This window comes from Bos grunniens, chromosome 24 (genome assembly GCF_055505025.1).
Source record: "Bos grunniens cultivar Pamir isolate PY7600 chromosome 24, Bosgru_T2T1.0, whole genome shotgun sequence".
NCBI classification, from domain to species: domain Eukaryota; kingdom Metazoa; phylum Chordata; class Mammalia; order Artiodactyla; family Bovidae; genus Bos; species Bos grunniens.
In genome coordinates, this window is record NC_141188.1 from 44,332,173 (window position 1) to 44,350,278 (window position 18,106).

The 18,106-nt window shown below is 50.6% G+C and overlaps 2 protein-coding genes across 22 annotated transcripts in view; one reads left to right on the top strand and one right to left on the bottom strand.

The window, feature by feature from the left end:
- Nucleotides 1-5,750, top strand: part of GNAL (G protein subunit alpha L) — a 72,493-nt gene extending 66,743 nt beyond the window's left edge. For 3 of the 5 annotated variants that reach the window (XM_086373242.1, XM_086373240.1, XM_086373241.1), the window contains 3 exons: nucleotides 363-493; nucleotides 1,659-1,726; nucleotides 2,170-3,705. In XM_086373242.1, coding sequence (XP_086229368.1) covers nucleotides 363-493; nucleotides 1,659-1,726; nucleotides 2,170-2,316 — 346 coding nt within the window. In that variant the 3' untranslated portion in view covers nucleotides 2,317-3,705. Of the gene's footprint in view, nucleotides 1-362; nucleotides 494-1,658; nucleotides 1,727-2,169 lie in introns of all 5 variants that reach the window. The other 2 variants (XM_086373238.1, XM_086373239.1) reach the window with 1 other exon arrangement.
- On the bottom strand, nucleotides 4,200-18,106 carry MPPE1 (metallophosphoesterase 1). 17 transcript variants are annotated; one of them, XM_086373229.1, is made up of 13 exons: nucleotides 17,844-17,921; nucleotides 17,455-17,517; nucleotides 15,207-15,323; nucleotides 11,885-12,111; nucleotides 11,270-11,409; nucleotides 10,754-11,136; nucleotides 10,223-10,331; nucleotides 8,155-8,258; nucleotides 7,535-7,609; nucleotides 6,761-6,869; nucleotides 6,370-6,492; nucleotides 5,741-5,881; nucleotides 4,200-4,825 (listed from the first exon to the last, which is right to left on the bottom strand). In XM_086373229.1, the coding sequence occupies exons 6-13, from the start codon at nucleotides 11,041-11,043 to the stop codon at nucleotides 4,643-4,645; spliced, it is 1,134 nt and encodes a 377-aa protein (XP_086229355.1). In that variant the 5' UTR covers nucleotides 11,044-11,136; nucleotides 11,270-11,409; nucleotides 11,885-12,111; nucleotides 15,207-15,323; nucleotides 17,455-17,517; nucleotides 17,844-17,921; the 3' UTR covers nucleotides 4,200-4,642. The 17 variants fall into 17 exon arrangements, 16 of the variants coding, with proteins under 16 accessions (XP_086229355.1, XP_086229350.1, XP_086229361.1 ...); XM_086373224.1 differs by lacking the exons at nucleotides 11,270-11,409; nucleotides 11,885-12,111 and adding an exon at nucleotides 6,583-6,648; XM_086373235.1 differs by lacking the exons at nucleotides 11,270-11,409; nucleotides 11,885-12,111 and having other exon boundaries at nucleotides 4,200-4,820; nucleotides 10,869-11,136.

Below are 18,106 nucleotides of genomic sequence, written 5' to 3' on the forward strand. Positions count from 1 at the left end.
GACCCCCCACATGCCAGCTCCTCGACCGATAGCTCCAGATGCCCACTTCTCTGTTCTGTTGTTGAAGCTTTAACTTCTCTTGCTTTTCTAACCCTTTACTAGTAAATTACACCACAAATCCAAGTACGCTTATTCCCTACATGAAGTTTAGTTTTGGTGCCAGTAAACGTACAGCCTGGTGGAGCAGAGTTATCCTGGTGGATAGTTTATCCTCATGCGAGTGTCAAGCGTCCAGATGGAGTGGGGGCCGAGGTGCCAGGCTGTCAAGAAATCCAAGCCCCTCACAGCATCCAGAGGGCAGCAGGTTGCCTCACCCTGCTCCTGCCGAGGACCCGCATCTGTGTGCTTGCTTCTCCTTCCAGGTGGTTGCGCACCATTTCCATCATCTTGTTCCTGAACAAACAGGATATGCTGGCAGAAAAAGTGCTAGCGGGGAAATCAAAAATTGAAGACTATTTCCCAGAGTACGCAAATTATACTGTTCCTGAAGACGGTAAGATTATGAAACAAGTTATCTCGGAATTATGGGAAAGAATTGCTCTTTCAATAGCACTGTGACTATAATTCCCAATTCTGATGAATCTAGGAAATTCAGTTAATTTAATCAGTCTTCTTGACCCCTGCCCCCTCTAAGCTACTAGAGCATTCAAGTGTCCGTAGGGTCCCATGTGTGAAAATTTCAGTCTGACTTGGTCCACACTGGGCAGGCGGAGGGAAGGCAGCTTGTTATGGGTGAGGGTTGACGGAGACTCTCTGCCTTCCGGGCTTGTGTGGGTCGGTCCGCGTGGACCTGCCCACTGACCTGCACAGACTGAGAGGGAGCCACTGTCTGAGCGGCCCTAGCCAGGCCTCTGTCCTGAGCCACCCGCTGCCGGCACCATGTTGAGGCCTCTGTCCCCAGCGATGACTCCGGCCACAGCATGGTGACTTCATCAGGCAACCAACCGTCCCAGGAGGCCGTCAGTGCTGCAGCCTAGAAGGTCCCACCCGGCAAACCTTGGAGGATTCGCGCTCCCTTTCAGGGGCTGCTTCTGGGTTTTGAGTTTCCTAGGCCACCCCCCATCCCGACCCCAGAGTCTGCAAGGAGGGGTTTGCTTAGAGCACAATAACCCCACTCCTCATGGTTTAGTCCCAAACGGGATGAAGCAGAATGAAGGGGGCTTTCCCAGAGACTTCAGTTAGAAGGGAAGAAACCTGTCTAGGTCTCTGCACCAACTTCAGCCAGCCTGGCAGGGGCTCCCTAGGCCGGGGAGCAGCTGCCCACAGGCAGCACCAAGGCCCCACGCTGCCTGCCGTGTGGTGGCGTCGCCGTCCACCTCACAGGCGGGGCCTGCTCTGACCTCTCCGGGGAACCAGCCTCCTGCTCCCCTCACCCTGTCTGGTCAGCATGTTTCATGGGAAGGTCTCAGCATGAGGCCTAAGGATGACCCTGGGGTGCAGGCGGTCGGGGGGCGGGGCTCCCCGTCAGTGAGACATTTCATCTGATGTGAGTGGACGTCGTCTTCCAGCAGCAGACGCCAACCACTGCTAAAATCAAAATGACCTGGGAGGAGGAAGGAAGATTTCGGCTGCATGGCCGAAGGCCCTCCGCCTCTTACGCCCTCCGTCGAGCTGTATTCGTTTCACGGCTCTTAAATAAAAACTTTCATCTCCTACAGCGACGCCGGATGCAGGAGAAGACCCCAAAGTCACGAGGGCGAAATTCTTCATCCGGGACCTGTTCCTGGTGAGCACTTCCCCGCCCTCTGCCTTCCCACTACCTCAGCCCGCGCGGCTCTGCGCTCATCCTCCCACGGCTCCTTTCCTCTCCCCGGAGTGAGGAGTGATGAGCGCCCCGAGCCTCCGAGAGGTGGACTTACGACCTGGGGTCACACAGCTTGTCAGCAGCGCCGGTCAGGGCGCAGATCCCGGGGCGACCCCGAGACAGCTACCCATCCGCGTGTCGCCTTTTCCCAAAGGGACGGGGCAGGGGGGCGTTTACTCCCTCTCGGCTCAGGGGTCACAGAGAAACAGACCCACTCAGGTTTAAATGTCCTCATTTTGAAAAGAAACTTTGTATTCTGAGCTGATTTCAAATTTGCATAGAAAGTGGGTTCTGGGGGGCTCAACCCTGGCAGACAACCCCTATCCCCGCCCCCCACCCCGGAGCTGACGGCCGTGTCCCCACAGCGCATCAGCACGGCCACCGGCGACGGCAAGCACTACTGCTACCCTCACTTCACGTGCGCTGTGGACACGGAGAACATCCGCCGCGTCTTCAACGACTGCAGGGACATCATCCAGCGGATGCACCTCAAGCAGTACGAGCTCCTGTGAGCCCCCCGCCCCCCGCTGCCCCGCCCCCGCCCCGCCCAGCCCATCCCAGGCTCGCCAGGCACAACTCAAGGAGTCCTGTTCATCCACCCTGGAGCTGTCTGCGGGGCTCTCATTACCACCAGGTCCCCAGCCACCTCTGTCCCCTCACTCCTCCCCAAACCCTGGTCTGTGTAGGGGTAGGGGCCCCTGAGTCGTGGAGAAGTTGGAAGATGGGGAGACACACTAGCTCAGGCCTCACTGGGGATTGCCTTTCTGACCGGATGGGCCCCCGACTCAGGGGAGACCCTGAGCCGCAGTGGGGTTCAGTTCCGTCTCCAGGGGAGGCCAACTTCAGCATTGTTGCTGGAGCCCCTTGACCTTCCACGTGTCAGCAGAAAGCCCCCACTCACTGGGGCCACGTTCCTCCAGTTCACATGAGTCCCATCCACTGTGGTCCCCCAGACTCCACTGCTGTGGCAGCGCCTCCTTTAATAGGTTCTTCCTGTTGCTGTTTTATTGCTGGTTTATTACACTGTACAGACCACAAGATGTAATATTATTTTGATAACTAACTACTCAAGGAAAATCCCTATAGATCTTTGTGCCTTGACTGTGGCTGTCCCTGTAAAGAAACGCGTTTCTGTTGTGCTGAACAGTCATCCTCATCACTGCACTTGCTTTGAGGAAGAGAACAAATGGTGTATGTAGAGTTTAGGGGTTTATTAGGCTGGTACTCTTTATAATACTCATTGATCAATAGATATGTGTATATACATTTATATAAATATTTGTAAGTGACACACAGTAATCCTCCACCTCTCACAGAATGCCATGCCCACAAGCCTCTTTCAGGGAACCAGGGACATGTTTCTATCCAAAAAACATGTTTCTCCATTATCTGGCTATTTAAAGACTTTTTCAAGGCCACCTGTTCCCTTAGTCAAAGTTTCTGAACTACTTCCTTGAGCACAGGTCCCATCATAAATAGCAAGGAAAATACAAGGGTTTCAGGCTGTGTCTGGCCTAGGGGGAGTCAAAGGACAGACTTTGATTTGCCTTTTGAAGAAGAAACACAACAAAACCTTTATTTGAAACACGAATACAGCTGTTCCTCAACCCTGAAAGATCTGCAAATGCAGCCTTGTGAGCGCCATCGAGCACAAGACCTCAAAAGCCAGCCTCATCTGTCCACCACCCTGAGGCTGGTGCTCTCAGGTCAAGGATAACCTGTTAAACTGTCTGAGGTCATATCCTAACAATATGGATGCCGACATTAACTTCCATTTCGTCTTTATGGTCTTTAATGTTTTAAAGTTTACTCTCTAAAGCAGCATCTTACTATCTTTTGTAAACTCATCCACATTTACACGCTAGTGTTCCATGAAATAAAGGATGACAGCTTTACATACAGTGCACCATCACATATTTTGAATCATTATCACTGAATTTGGGCTCCTGCCATCCTTGATCGTTCCATTAAACTCAGATGAACAGAGACTTACAAAGGGGAAACAATCTTCAGTTTCCATTGCATTTTCACAGTACAACATGAAGAGAATCTTAAGAGCTACAGCCCCAATATATACCCAAAAGAATAAAACTGTATTTTTATATGAATTATAATTCAACAATTCCCCTGTAACTAAACTTCCTATTTAGATAAGTCTGATTGAAGAGCTAGATTCTCTAAAACACACACACACACACACAGATTTTATGAGGCTTAAAATTACCACAGCATATTTATTTTAAATACCAAAAGCCTCTTCCTGGTCCATTTTTTCGACTTTCTACTGACAGGCATTCAATTCAGATTTAGCAACTTGGAGAGGAAATTACACTCATCTAAAAATCTGATTCCATTAATTTAGCACAGAAATAAAGAAGTCTGCGAGAACAATATATTCTTGCTTGTACCATCTGTATTTTATACCATCTGTATTTTATTTTAAGCACACGACTTTATAAAACAGAAACTTGAGAACATTCATAGGAGGACAGACGCAGACCCCACATATGTGTGCAGCTGGCCCTCTGTCCTGGGGAAGAGTCCTGGGGAAGGGAGGCTGTCCAGTGCATGCCAGTGATCACACGCAGCTTCTGCACACTGTACAGAGTCTCTGATAACACACACACTTGATAAACAAGCAGACAGACCCGATATAGAGACAGGTCCCATTTTTGCAGCTTGGGAACAGCACTGATCCTGCAGGGCCTGACGCAAGTGATCCGGAACCCAGGAGCGGTGCTCATGGCCCACTGTAGTCTCAATGTCCATGAGCACCCCCCGAAGTTTATTTTCTTCGGCTTTGGGACACTACTGCTAAGAGCAAAAGTCTGCTGCTACTCACATGGTCTTAAATTTTCTGAGCACCCTCTGACCAAAATGAAAAGGTGCAGACACAAGCCCAGTGGGGATTAACGTGATGAGCATGAGGCACCCAGCTGCCACACAGTACGTGGTCAGAACCATGTCCTCACGCGGCAGGTAGCACTTGGCAAGGGCGTAGTCCATGGGCGTGATGCTGCCCTGGGGAGAAAGCAAGACCATCACTGCATGGATGGCACCAACCCGCAGACAAGACCAAGGGAGTGAGCCGCTGGGCCCGATGAAACTGAGACCAAGGACACTGCAGGCCACACTGCCCCCATCCCACATGCTGGGTCTCGGGGGCTGAGTGCACATGGCCCGGGAGCTGATCCCGCACTGAATCTAGCACCTAATACAGGGTGGGGAGGTCCTCTAAACCCAGAGGCCATGCAGGAGAGGATTCAGAAAGGCCTGGAGACTTAGATCAGTGGTCATCCAGGAAAAAACAGGACACGGCTGTTTTTCATGCCACTTGATGCTGAAGTAAGCAACCTATCACCTAGAAATGCATGTGTGGGGGGCATTTCAATGGCCTTTTTTTTTTTTTTTGGTAGACATTTTTGCTGTGTGGAATGACAGTGGGGAACGTTCATTTACTGTGAATTTGAAAGCAGAAGGTTTTCCCCATCCTGTTATTAAGTAAAAACTCCTGATATGAAAGCACTATAACCTGGACATGGACTCAGGGCTCAAAGAAGGGAGCTGAAGCTTTAGGTTGTCACTAACGTCCCTGACAAACGTGCAAGACCTGCGGCATCTGTCTGTCAGCACAAATAGGCGTGTGTGGAAAATAAGACAGGATGACCCTGTCTCCTTAGAAAATAGAAGGCAGAGCTCCTGGGGCACTGCTGTCCTTGCCGGACGAGACACTGTGAGATGGTCCCCTCACCACCCCACCAGAAACAACTGTCCCCAAGAGAGGGGTTCACACTGCTGGGTGTGCTGGGAGGGGTGTGGTTACAGCTTCTGTATGTTTTCACAGATTGCGGCAATTCATGCTGCAATTCAGTAGGTGATCACTGTGCTGATTTAAATACTGTGGAAGCTTTGAGACGAAAATAAACATTCACATACCATGATGAAACTGGGGTTGTTTCTGTTCCTCCAACTGAAAGATGGCACACTGACCTCCAGGACGCCTGCCCTGTGCTGGACCTCGCAGGCGCTGTGTGTGTGGCCACTGAGGATCAGGCGCGGCCGCAGCCACCACAGCAGCTGTGGTGGGAGTGGAGGCAGTGAGAGGTCGCCGGGGCCTGGGGACACACACACCCCCAGCAGCTCCCTCCGCCCTCAAGTCATTCAGTCTTTTCAGACTCCGTCAAAAGTAAGCCCAGGCTCTCAGGGAGAATCTATTTTTCCATCCCAGATTGTATGGTTTTAATTATTATATTTTCTTTTTTATAAATATTTTAATAAATCCATTTCACAAATGTATATTTTGTTTTATATATTATATACACCATACAGTATATAAATATTGGTGTGTATATATTTAGGAAGGACATTCTAATTAAGTTTTAAGACTCTACTCTTTAGTTTCATTCACTGTCCTGGATACATGTTGGTGGGAAACAGAATAAACAAGAGCTGAGACTATCATCACTCAGATCTTAGGAGTGAGTTTCCTAGGGCGGAAGATGAAACGCCTGTGTAAGCGCCACCTGCCCCACCCTGCATCCCTGCATCCCCACATCCCCGCACACCTTCCGCGAGACCTCCCAGGACAGCACGTCATAGCGCTCCTTGAAGGGGGTGTACTTCTCATCAGGGGGTGCTGCGTCCTCCCCGGAGCAGTTGGCATCATTTCTCCGGTAAAGCGGGAAGTGCTGTCGAGACCAGAGAGGGGTCAGGGGACCGTGAGACCCAGCGCTTCCCCCACACACTCGCAGGCCACCGGGTGGGGTCCCTCCCCTCACCTGTAGCAGGATGGGGGCCGAGGCCGGCAGCCGCTGCCTGTCTCCACACCCACGGGGGCTATGCTCCTACAGGTCAGAGGCCAGGCTCTTCACTCACTGGACACTGGATGGTGGGAGGGAGGGGGAAGCGGGGATGGCCGTGCCCCTAGAGTGGGGCAGGGGTTGAGGGGTGTCCTACCTCCCGAGAGCAGTTCAGCCAGTGAGAGATTTCCAGGAGCTCAGCCTCTGCCCTGGAGCAGATGTCACAGCCGTCGCCTTCCAGTGCAACACTGTTGACCATCACGAAACTGCGGAGAGACAGGAGGTCAAGCCATGGGCACTGGTGCTGTCTGTGGGCCCCTGTGCTCTGGGACCCGGAAGCTGCACCCCACAGAGAAGAGATTCCAGTCCTGTTGCACTGTGCATGCAGGTGCAGATGATGCTAAGAGGACAAGAGAGCATCTCTGGGAGTCGAATCCAAGACAGGAAAGGCTTTTCCACCCTGAACTAGTAAGAGGCCCCAGGTGACCACTACACTCAGCACCTGACCTTGTGTCCCTGGGCCTGGGATGTAAAGTGGGGAGATGACAGCCACCCACAGCCCTGGCTTCCTGTGGGGGTGACGTGGAATAAGACATCAGAGCAGAGCCTAAGCAGACCGGGTGGGGTGGGGGTGGGGGGTAGGCGGGGAGAGGGGCCTGCAAAGCTAACTGGGCCAAGGAGCCCAAACCCAGATGACAGCAGGCCAGCTGAGGTGCCCTGGCACCTCCTCCCTCAGGGACATCGTCACAGACCCGTTAAATGTGCCATCGTGTCCTGCACACATGTCCACTGGCCACAAAGAGGTGCCTGGCGTCTAAAGAATTCAGAAGCCAGGAGTCGATTAACCCCATGATCTGGAAGACAATCATCGTGTTTACACTTTAAGTCACATTCTAGGGGTCTTCGTTAAGAATTCACAGATAATACTCACTTAATTCCTTTCCAAGAAAACAGCCTTTCAGGGTTGAAAACTTTCTCAAATCGTTTTATTCTGTATGTGTCCATCCTACATTCAATTGTGAAAAGAAATGTTTTTCAGAACAAGTCATTCTTAAAACATCCTAAGAATTATCAAGAACACAGGAAAAATAACATCCAGGACCTGAAGGCCCAACCAGCATGTTGGTTCTGAGCTCCCACTTGCCCTGGGTAAGCAGGGTGCTGCCACCACTGTCCAACCTGGGGCCTAGAGTCCGAAGTCTGGGGCCCAGGGTGATCAACTTCATCCCCAGAGCTCTAGCTCCCTCACTGGTAGAGTGGGTAAAGCAATAAAAATAACAGGTAAAGAAAGAGATTGAATGTATGGAAGCGCTGTGCTCACAACAGGCTGGCGCTATGTAAACATCAGCTATTAAAGCCCAAACCGTCTTGTTTTCTGATTCCCAAAGAAAACTGGTCACAAAACATTAAGTTCAAGTGAGAACCACTCTGAGGCACATTCAGCTAGGTGGTAGGGCTGGTGAGTGATGTGCAGGAGCCCCCAGAACCTGACCCCACAGGCAAGGCCCCCCTGGGCTGGGCAGGGGGAAGGCGCCTCCGCTGACCACTCACTGGTAGTGGAAGCCGATGTCGTGGTTGCCAGCCACGGCCCGCAGCTGCACGTGGGGCGGGTGTCGGAACACCTTCCAGAAGCGCCCCACATCGTCCGCCCAGGCCTGCAGAGAGAAGCACACAGTTCAGCCCAGGGAACCGCCCTGTCAGGTTGTAGGGTGGGAAGGTCACTCCTTGCCGGGATGAGACGTCCATAAAGCCCATGTGCAGTATTTCTACCATTCTTTTCCCAAGGCTAACCTAAGTATTTAACCTGGTGCCAAGTTTGATGAAACAGTTTATCTCCCCAAACCATCCTCTTCACACACCCGCTACTTCAATGTCGCCTGACAGCCACGCACGGACCCCAGGCTGAGGATCCCCTCAGATCAGGACATGTCCTAAAAATGGCTGCAGAAACATCCAGCTCAGGGTGGGCCCCCCTGGAATGAGGACCAGTGCCTCCCTCAGGGTTATGCTCCCTGGGGCTGGGTAGGGGGGTGGGGACCGACAAGATGTGTGGGAAAGAGAGAAACCAAAAGGTCTTTCCAGGCTTTTCTGACTTTACTATTTAAGCCTGAGATGATGTTTCAGTCCTTATTTTTATTAAGCCTAAAAAACTGGACAAACACGCTAGGCTGGATGATACCTAGCTGAACAGTAGTCAAATTTGTCTTAAAGTCTTAAATTTGGCCCAACCTATGGAAATAAACTGGACAGATTCCTTCAGTACTTTACAAAGACTTTAACAAATAATACTTAGAGTTAGAATAACATAAAATTAGAAAAATATAACATGTTCCCCTTAATTTTCTAAAGCAGCATTTATATCCAAGCTCACTCTACAACCAGTTGCTTTTTACACACAGCGTTTCCATGGTTTCACAATTAGTTCTGGACTAGATGAAACCAATGACTCGGGGCAGAAGGAGAAGGGGGCAACAGAGGATGAGATGGTTGGATGGCATCACCGACTCAATGGACATGAGTTTGATCAAACTGTGGGAGATGGTGAAGGACAGGGGAACAATGTGCTGCAGTCCATGGGTCGCAGAGAGTCAGGCAAAACTTAGTGATGGAAGAACAACAATCAACACTGCAACCCCACAAACGGGTTCCCATCAGATCTGGACTTTCTTTGTACACCATTTGAAGTGTCCCAGTAAATTTCAATTAATTTTTAAAAAATATCTTCCAAAACCATCTGGAAGATATTTTTTAAAATTAATTGAAATTTTTTTTCAAGTATCTTCCAAAACTATCAGGCTTCCCTGATAGCTCAGCTGGTAAAGAATCCACCTGCAATGAAGGAGACCGTGTTCAATTCCTGGGTTGGGAAGATCCACTGGAGAAGGGATAGGCTACCCACTCCAGTGTTCTTGGGCTTCCTTTGTGGCTCAGCTGGTAAAGAATCTACCTGCAATGTGGGAGACCTGGGTTCAATCCCTGGGTTGAGAAGATCCCCTGGAGAAGGGAAAGGCAACCCACTCCAGTATTGTGGCCTGGAGAATTTCATGACTGTATAGTCCATGGGGTTGCAAAGAGTCAGACATGACTGAGCAACTTTCACTTTCACTTTTCAAACCATCAGTGACTGAACATTTTTAACTAAGCAGCAAGAATGGTGCTTTTCTTTCCCCCATTAATCCCAAGAATGCAGTAAGCCAAGCGTTCTGCCAGCCAAGGTGAGAAGAGCCTTGCCCTCTGGTTCCTGGAAAGCTCACAGCACCTGGTCTCACCCCTGAGGGCAGAGAGACCTCCCACCAGCAACCCCCCACCTCCCTTAGAAGAAGACCATGACCTCATAGGCAGCCCAGCCTCATAAGTGTTAAACCACACTTCAGCATGCATCCTGAACTCTGGGGACGACCCAGACGCTTCCCTCCTGCGGACCTTCCCTTCCGAGAGGGTCGTGGGAAGCATCTGCCAACCTTCACAGACTTCTCTTACATAAACAGGACCCAGAACTGGCGGGGACATGGAGCCTACGACTGTGGACACTGGAGCCCCAGCGCCCAGCGCCAGGACTCCGCACGCCCTGGGCTCCCTGAACCTCAGTGCAGCCCCAGGCATTGGGGCGCATGCCCACCTCGGGGGAGCTCCACTTCCCCTCATCAAAGATGTCCCCCAGGATGAAGACAACTTCCGGCTGCAGCAGCCATACCGCTGTCTGGAAGGCTCGCTCCATCTGCCACTCCCTGGAGGCCAAGAGGAAAGGAGGGGTGGTGTGTTCCGGTTCTTGTCTATCTCACACCTCCAGGGGTTTAAAGCTCTGAGAGGAAATACAGTAGCCCTGCCTTCATCTGTCTGGCCTCCCCAACCCCCGCCCTGGGATGTCCCGATGCCCTAGGACGCTCCACCCACCCCAGGAGTGAAGGCTTATTCAGGGAGGCACAAGTGCAGCCAGGGTGACAAAAGGGGTCAGAGACAGGGCCACCGGGGCAAGAGGTGCCCCCATCAACCCTCTGGTGGCGTCACCCACAAAGGTCAAAGGGTGGAAGCGACCCAGTGCCCACGAGCCCTTGAGGTGGTGGAGACAGAAATACATGGGGGACCGTGAGACCCCACCTGTGGGAAGAGGCCTACAGACCTGCAGAAAACTGAATTTGGCCCAAGTTACCTCCGTAATTTGTCCAGCCAGTGGCCTCTTACGGCCCCAAGCAGGTGGGTGTCAGCCAAGAACATGGCCCTGAGCACGGGCTCAGGGGCCTTGGGGGCCCCAAGGGTGCCGGCACCTTCAGGGGTTTTCAGCTCGGGCCAGCTGCACCGGAAGATAACGAGGTAGTAGATCAGAAATTCACAGAAGAGAAGCACGGCCAAGATGGCAGCCGAGAGCTTCAGCAGCAAGAAGCCCCTTGTCTTCAGCAAACGGAGGCACTGCCCCCTGGCCCCTAGCTGGCTTGAGGCCATATCCCTGCCCAGGGGTGCTGGCAGCCAGAGACTTTCCACGAGGAAGCCAGGCTTCTGGCCGGGTGTGGTGGTGTCCGCGTCTCCGCTGTGTACCTGCAGGGAAGAGAAGGACCAGGTTATGTGTCTCCCTTGAGGAGCCACCGTCAGGCACCACCACTAAGAACCAATGACTTCCAGAGCCTGTAACCTTCCCAGACCCACTGCCCTGTACTTTCACAAGGACAACCTGTCATGGCTCCATACGAGGTCTCTACATCTGCAAGGGCCAGAGGAGCTATTAGAATGGTTCTCCCAACAAGATGACAGTTTCATCACTATTTTAATGACATTTGGTTTCCCTGGTGGCTCAGACGGTAAAGACTCCACCTGCAATGCAAGAGACCTGGGTTCCATCCCTGGATTGGGAAGATCCCCTGGAGAAGGGAATCACAACCCACTCTAGTATTCTTGCCTAGAGAATTCCATGGACAGAGGAGCCTTGCAGGCTACAGTCCACAAGGTCGCAGAGTCAGACAGGACTGCAGGACAAAACTCATTTGATGAAAAGGTGTTTGTTAAGGTCAGAGAAAAAAAACAGGAAAAGTCAACAATTAACAAGTAAGTGCCAATTCCAGGATTCCCCACCACCCACCTCCACAAAAATCAACAGGCTATATGTAGCCCCCTCTAGGGTGCTGCCTTTGGTGTGAATTCACCACTTCTCTACACAGGTTTTCCACAAAAGAAGTGGATGTTCACAGGCGAGGTGCCCCCTCGCTGGCTCAGAGTCGGGGTTGGACAGAGCCACAGCCATGAATTCTGTGTTAGGATTACACACATGTCCACAAACATGATTTTTCACCTGCACATCAGCCTTACACTCTGGGTGACCCTCCTTCATGAAACATTCATGTGCAGTGGTTTCTCTTCAGGAGCCTTTCAAACATTAAGATTCGCCTTCATTGTAGATGAGCTTTGTATCCACTTTTGACACGAAGTGAAGGCCAACACAAGGGGGCCTCCGAGAGCCAGTCCTCCACGGAAGGGTCCTACACTGATGGTCAAGACAAGGATCCTGCACGTGGTGACCTGGGGGCCACAGAGAGCTCAGACACGGGAGACGCCCCAGAAGCCTGGGGGGTGGGGGAGGGGTGGGCTGTGGAGACACTGACCATGGGTCCTAACTGAGCCAATAAGTGCAGAAAACCCTTTCTGGAGGAGGCGATTTTCCAGGATGATCTAGGAACCTGCATCTGGTTGACACCAAAGGGACCAGGACACATTGTTTTAGGGCCTAAAACAATCTCCGCTAAGTCCAGCTTGCAGAACAGTCCCCCTGCACCAGTAAAAGCCCAGATTGCTCCACAGCAGTGCTCATAACACACAACCACCAAGACACAGAAAACTGTACAACTTCACCTAAAAACAAACAGGGCAGCCAACAGGAATTTGCTGTACGTCTCAGGAAACTCAAACAGAGGCTCTGTATCAACCTAGAGGGGTGGGATGGGGAGAGAGATGGAAGGAAGGTTCAAAAGGGAGGGGATATATGTACATCTATGGCTGATTCATGCTGAGGTTTGACAGAAAACAACAAAATTCTGTAAAGCAATTATCCCTCAATTAAAAAATAAATAAATTAAAAAAAAAACAGGGCAAAGAAAAAATAAATGAAAGGCATCTGCTCTCACTGCCCATCTTCTCTCAAAAGGCCTAGAATATCCTACAATCCTGAAAGCTAAGGCCCAGCAGCAGCTGAAACTTGCGACGACCTGATGTCCCGCAAGAACTAGGAGGGAGGGAGCCTATCCCTGTGGCCTCTGCTCTGGTGCTTCCTAGCTTCCCAGTGAGGAAGCCTGAAAGACAAGTCGAGTGGCTCCTCCACGCCCACTGCTCTGTCATGGAATCCTGCTCCCGGCAGGCGTGGTGGGGACAGAGACCTTGGAGTACAGAGAGGCGACACCCCAGCTGCTCAGCTGGGCAGTGGACACAAGAGCGGGGTGGGACACAGAAGTAGGGGGGACAGGAGTGGGGGGACACAGGAGTGGGGGGACAGGAGCAGGAGGACACAGGGTTTACCACTGGGCACCACCCACCACTGTCAGCTTAGATAAGGGCCCAGGGCCCTGCCCTTCCCCAGGCTCCCTGTTCTCTCCTCCATAAAGAGCCCTTTAGCCAGAGGACCTAGAGGAAAGGAGGGAGAAAAGGCGGAAGGAGGGGCAGTAGGCCAGCCTGCTGGTACTGAGACATGTCTTCTCAAGAACACCCTAAGGCCACGTGACCCTGCTACAGTGTGATCACTGAAAAATACACAGAACTCCCCATAAGAGTGAAACCATATTTGACAACTTCTGACACAGAATCCTTCCAACAGAATTCCTTTTCCTCAAATCCTGGAAACGGCTCTTCCTCCTTCCAAAACTCACTGTATTTTCCATCAAAGTCGAGTTCCCCTCACCGTCTTCAACATCGGCCACAGCTCACCCTCTTCACCTTCTGAAGTGAAGGCAGTGTTTCCAGGGCTGATGGGGTAGTAGAACGGGGCTGGGCTCAACTCCAAACCCCACACTAGGGGCCCGGACGTCACTCCCACCACAGCTGCTTCTGACAGCTCCCTGCTCTCACGGAGCTTACAGTCAGCCTCACCACCTCCTGGCCCAGCTGGAAGGAACCTGTGGCCATGGATGCCCAGTCACTGCCCTGCGGCCAGCAGTGCTGGAAAGAGCAAGACCGAGCGGTCTTCAAGTCCTCTTCGTGCTTCACCCTCCACCACACAGAGAGAGCTGCACTGACCTGTGAGAACTGACTGCAGCTCCGCTTGGGGTCCTCAGTGAGTCTCTGACCCCCTGGGCCTCACAGGGTCACAGCACCCACCCCCCACTGCTGCTTCGGACACTGACGGAATGTTCACAAAAGTGTGTTTTTTGTTTTTTTTTTTTAAAGTCTTTCTATTGTTGATGGGAAAATTAACCAACAGTTCGTCCAAGAAAGAAATGGAGAATTTTATTGGAGCCAGCCTGGGAGTCAGTCTTTTGCTTCTGAGCAAGGGGTCATGCATCCAATGTCTCATTGACAGTTTGAACAATGCAGACCTGCACGTACAACTGGTGGGTGGTGGGTCACCAGGCCCCCTAAAGGAGGTGAAGGAAGCCCCCTCTCTCAGGAGGGCTGGTCAGTGCAGGTGCAGAGTGTGCACTAAAGCGGGGAGGAGGCCCAAATGGGCAGAGAAAATTTTTATTTTGAGGTTTTCCTCATCTTGCCATCAAATATGAATTTTATTTCATTCCCATGAGGCAGGCTTATCAGAATGAGATAAGAGTCAGGCTCACACCCTAAGGGAGTCCCTCCAGCTTGGTAAGAGGAACCAGCGGGTCCAGGGAAAGGCCAGTGACCGGAGGGCCTAGGAGCTGTGGCCGCAGGGCTGACCCCACTTTTCCACCATTCACTGCATAGCGCTTCTCACGTTTCACACCTGAAGCCCCAGATCCTTGACTCACTGAAAGTAAACCTCGTATATAACAAAACCAATGACGTAAGATCCTCACAGAGGTTCAGGAACCAATAACTGAAGCTGCCCACCTGGCCAGGCAGAACAGTGACCAACTGTATGAATTATCTCAAAACAGAAGGTACCGATAAGGATAAGGAAGAATTTGGGAGGGGCCAAAAGGAGGGAGGAGATGCCAGCCCATAATACATTCCAACCTCCCAGAAGCCCTTGAGCTGAGATGAGCCTTGTGTGAGATGCCCTCAACGTCGGGAATTGGACTTAACATGGGCCAAACAAGATGACTGTCCACTGACGACCCAGAAAACCAACCCATCGCCATAAACCCTGAGACTGGGAGCACACGGCGGAGCAGGTCTCCTGGGTTCCCTGACTCCACTGTCCTCCCGCCAGGTGACCCTTCCCAGTAAAGCCTTCTGCTTCATCAGTATCTGCTTCATCAGTATCTGCTTCATCAGCCTTCATCACAGCCTCAGGGCATAAGCCTGACTCTTACTGTCTCCTCAGACAATTCACTTCTGAGTGTTAGATAAGAGCCCATCCTCAGGCCTGTGAAGGGTCCCCCTTCTGTAACACAGCCACTACTGTGTTACTTAACCACGAAGTACTACCATCCCCTTCACGTCCAGGCGCTCAGAGACGAATGCAGAGAAAATATGTCCTTTTCTAGACTAACCTGGGTGGTGGGGATGTCTGGTCCCTCCTCAGAGCTGCCTGGGCCCAGATGCCACTGACCCCTCCTGTCTACTTGACAAACATGTGGAAAAGACGTGCTTATCCATCTGTATCACGTCTGTAAAAGGAGGAAGAGGGAGGTTAGGATAAAGGCTATATTCTGTGTGTTGCCTTCTCGTGATAAATGATAAATCATTCTGTCAATATTAGGTTTCCTTTGAGTTAGCAGGTTTGGGCTCAAAAGGCAAAATTAATAAAATGTTATTCTTTTCTGTCTCCATGTTCAATTTGTCAGTTTTACTAAGCTCATCAAATTTAACCCAGCAGGAGAGCCATACAGGCTGCCATACAGGCTCCCACTACTGGGAAAACAGTATGGTGGCTCCCCAAAAAAATTACAAGTAGAACTACCATATGATTCAGCGAACACACTTCTGGGTACACAGTGGCTTTCAGTATATTCACATCGTTCTGCAAACATCACCTCCATCCATTTCCAGATGGAAACTCCACATCCATTAAGTAATAATTCTTAAGACACGCAAATGTCCTGAAAGCAGAGACTCAGATATGTTTACCCCATGTTCACAGTAGCACAGTTCACAAGAGCCAAAATGTGGAAGCTACCCAAGGGTCCAGTGACAGATGAATCATGGATAAACAAAATGTTGCATAAACTTGTAATTATTAATGGAGTATCATTCAGCCCTTAAAAAAGGAAAGAAATTCTGACCCAGACCATAACGTGGATGAGCCCTGAGGATAGTACGCTGAGAGAAATAAGCCAGTCACAAACAACAAACGCTTCATGAGGGCCAGGTACATGAGGGCCCTACAGCAGTCAGTCCCATAGATACAGAAGTGGGACAGTGGATGCCAGGGCACGGGATGGGGAGGATGCAGAGTTATTACTTAATGGATGTGGAGTTTCTATCTGGGAAGAGGAAAAAGCTCTGGAAATGGATGGAGTAATGGTTGCAGAACAATATGAATGTACTAAAAGCCACTGAACTGTACACTTAAAAATGGTAAAACTTAGGAGATACCAGACCACCTGATCTGCCTCTTGAGAAATCTGTATGCAGGCCAAGAAGCAACAGTTAGAACTGGACATGGAACAATGGACTGGTTCCAAATCTAGAAGTGAGTATTTCAAAGCTGTATATTGTCACCCTTATTTATATGCAGAGTACATCATGAAAAATGCTGGACTAAACGAAGTACAAGCTGGAATCAAGATTGCAAGGAGAAATATCAATAACCTCAGATATGCAGATGACACCACCCTTATGGCAGAAAGCGAAGAGCTACAGAGCCTCTTGATGAAAGTGAAAGAGGAGAGTGAAAAAGTTGGCTTAAAACATTCAGAAAACTAAGATCATGGCATCTGGTCCTATCATTTCATGGCAAATAGATGGGCAAATGGTGGAAACAGTAAGACACTTTATTTTGGGGGCTCCAAATCACTACAGATGGTGACTCCAGCCATGAAATTAAAAGACGCTTGCTCCTTAGAAGAAAAGTTATGACCAACCTAGACAGTATATTAAAAAGCAGAGACATTACTTTGCCAACAAAGGTCCATCTAGTCAAAGCTATGGTTTTTCCAGTAGTCATGTATGGATGTAAGAGTTGGACTATAAAGAAAGCTGAGCACCAAAGAATTGATGCCTTTGAACTGTGGTGTTGGGGAAGACTCTTGAGAGTCCCCTGGACTGCAAGGAGATCCAACCAGTCCATCCTAAAGGAAATCAGTCCTGAATATTCACTGGAAGGACTGACGTTGAAGCTGAAACTCCAATACTCTGGCTACCTGATGCGAAGAACCGACTCCTTTGAAAAGACCCTGATGCTGGGAAAAATTGAAGGTGGGAGGAGAAGGGGAGCATAGAGGATGAGATGGCAGGTTAGATGGCATCATTGACTCAATGGACATGAGTTTGAGTAAGCTCCGGGAGTTGGTGATGGACAGAGAGACCTGGCACGCTGCAGTCCATGGGGCCGCAAAGAGTCAGACACCACTGAGCAACTGAACTGAACTGATGGAGGTGTTGCACAATTTTTTTTAAAAGAAGACAAACACATGCACACAGAGGAGCCTATAAGTTAACAATATCCTATAACAAAGGCTTTCTTTCTGATTTAAATTCACTACTTTTATATTTAAAAAAAGGAAAAGTCTCCAGAAGTTGGATTTAGGGAATATCACTGAGTCATTTTTCTCATTTTTTTCTTTTTCATTTTCTCACCTTTTAAAGAATGAAACTCGTTTAAAGATCGACTTGTGCTTCCCCAAATCAGAGCGCCTTTACCTGAAATAAAATACAAACGTGTGTTTTATGGCTGAATAATCTTTCGTCAAGTATTACTAAAGCGGAAAATGCATCACTTTCTGGAGGGCACAGCGGCTGCCACCCGCCTCCCCCGGACACCGAGGAGCCTGAGCCAGGAGGGAAGTAAAATGCGCTGATAATCTAACAGCTGATGACCCACATTACGTGATTGGTCAAGAACAGTTACTTAAGTTAAATATTTGCATAAAAAGCGCATATACAACACCGTTCTGTGTGGCCCAACACTCAAGGAGTAGTAGCTGCCGTCCATCACCGGGAGCAGAATATTTCATGCACTGACTAACCTGCGTGGGGGCCGCAGCTCGCAGAGCCGGAACAGCAACAAACGGAAGCACAAAAGCGCGGCGCGCAACCTGCTCCCCGGGCCGATGGGCAGACCCGGGGTCCCGGAGGCCCAGCCCCGCGCCGACCTCGGATCGCGGGCTCCACCGCGCGCTCGGTGCGCCTCCTTCACTCGGCCTCCAAGTACCGAGACCTGCCCACGGCGACACTCTCGCTCGGATCCGGACCCGCAAGCTGCAGGCGTCTGGCTGCTGGCGCGCGGGGC

Bases quoted from the DNA above. Each gene is read 5' to 3' on its own strand.
- MPPE1 (XM_086373222.1), bottom strand. From the start codon at position 11,923: ATGAAGGAGGGTCACCCAGAGTGTAAGGCTGATGTGCAG. The intron at 6,649-6,760 runs GTAGGACACCCC...TCTGACCTGTAG, and splicing joins GGCTGAACTGCTCTCGGGAG to GAGCATAGCCCCCGTGGGTG. The intron at 6,493-6,582 runs GTGAGGGGAGGG...TGGTCTCGACAG, and splicing joins CGGCCCCCATCCTGCTACAG to CACTTCCCGCTTTACCGGAG.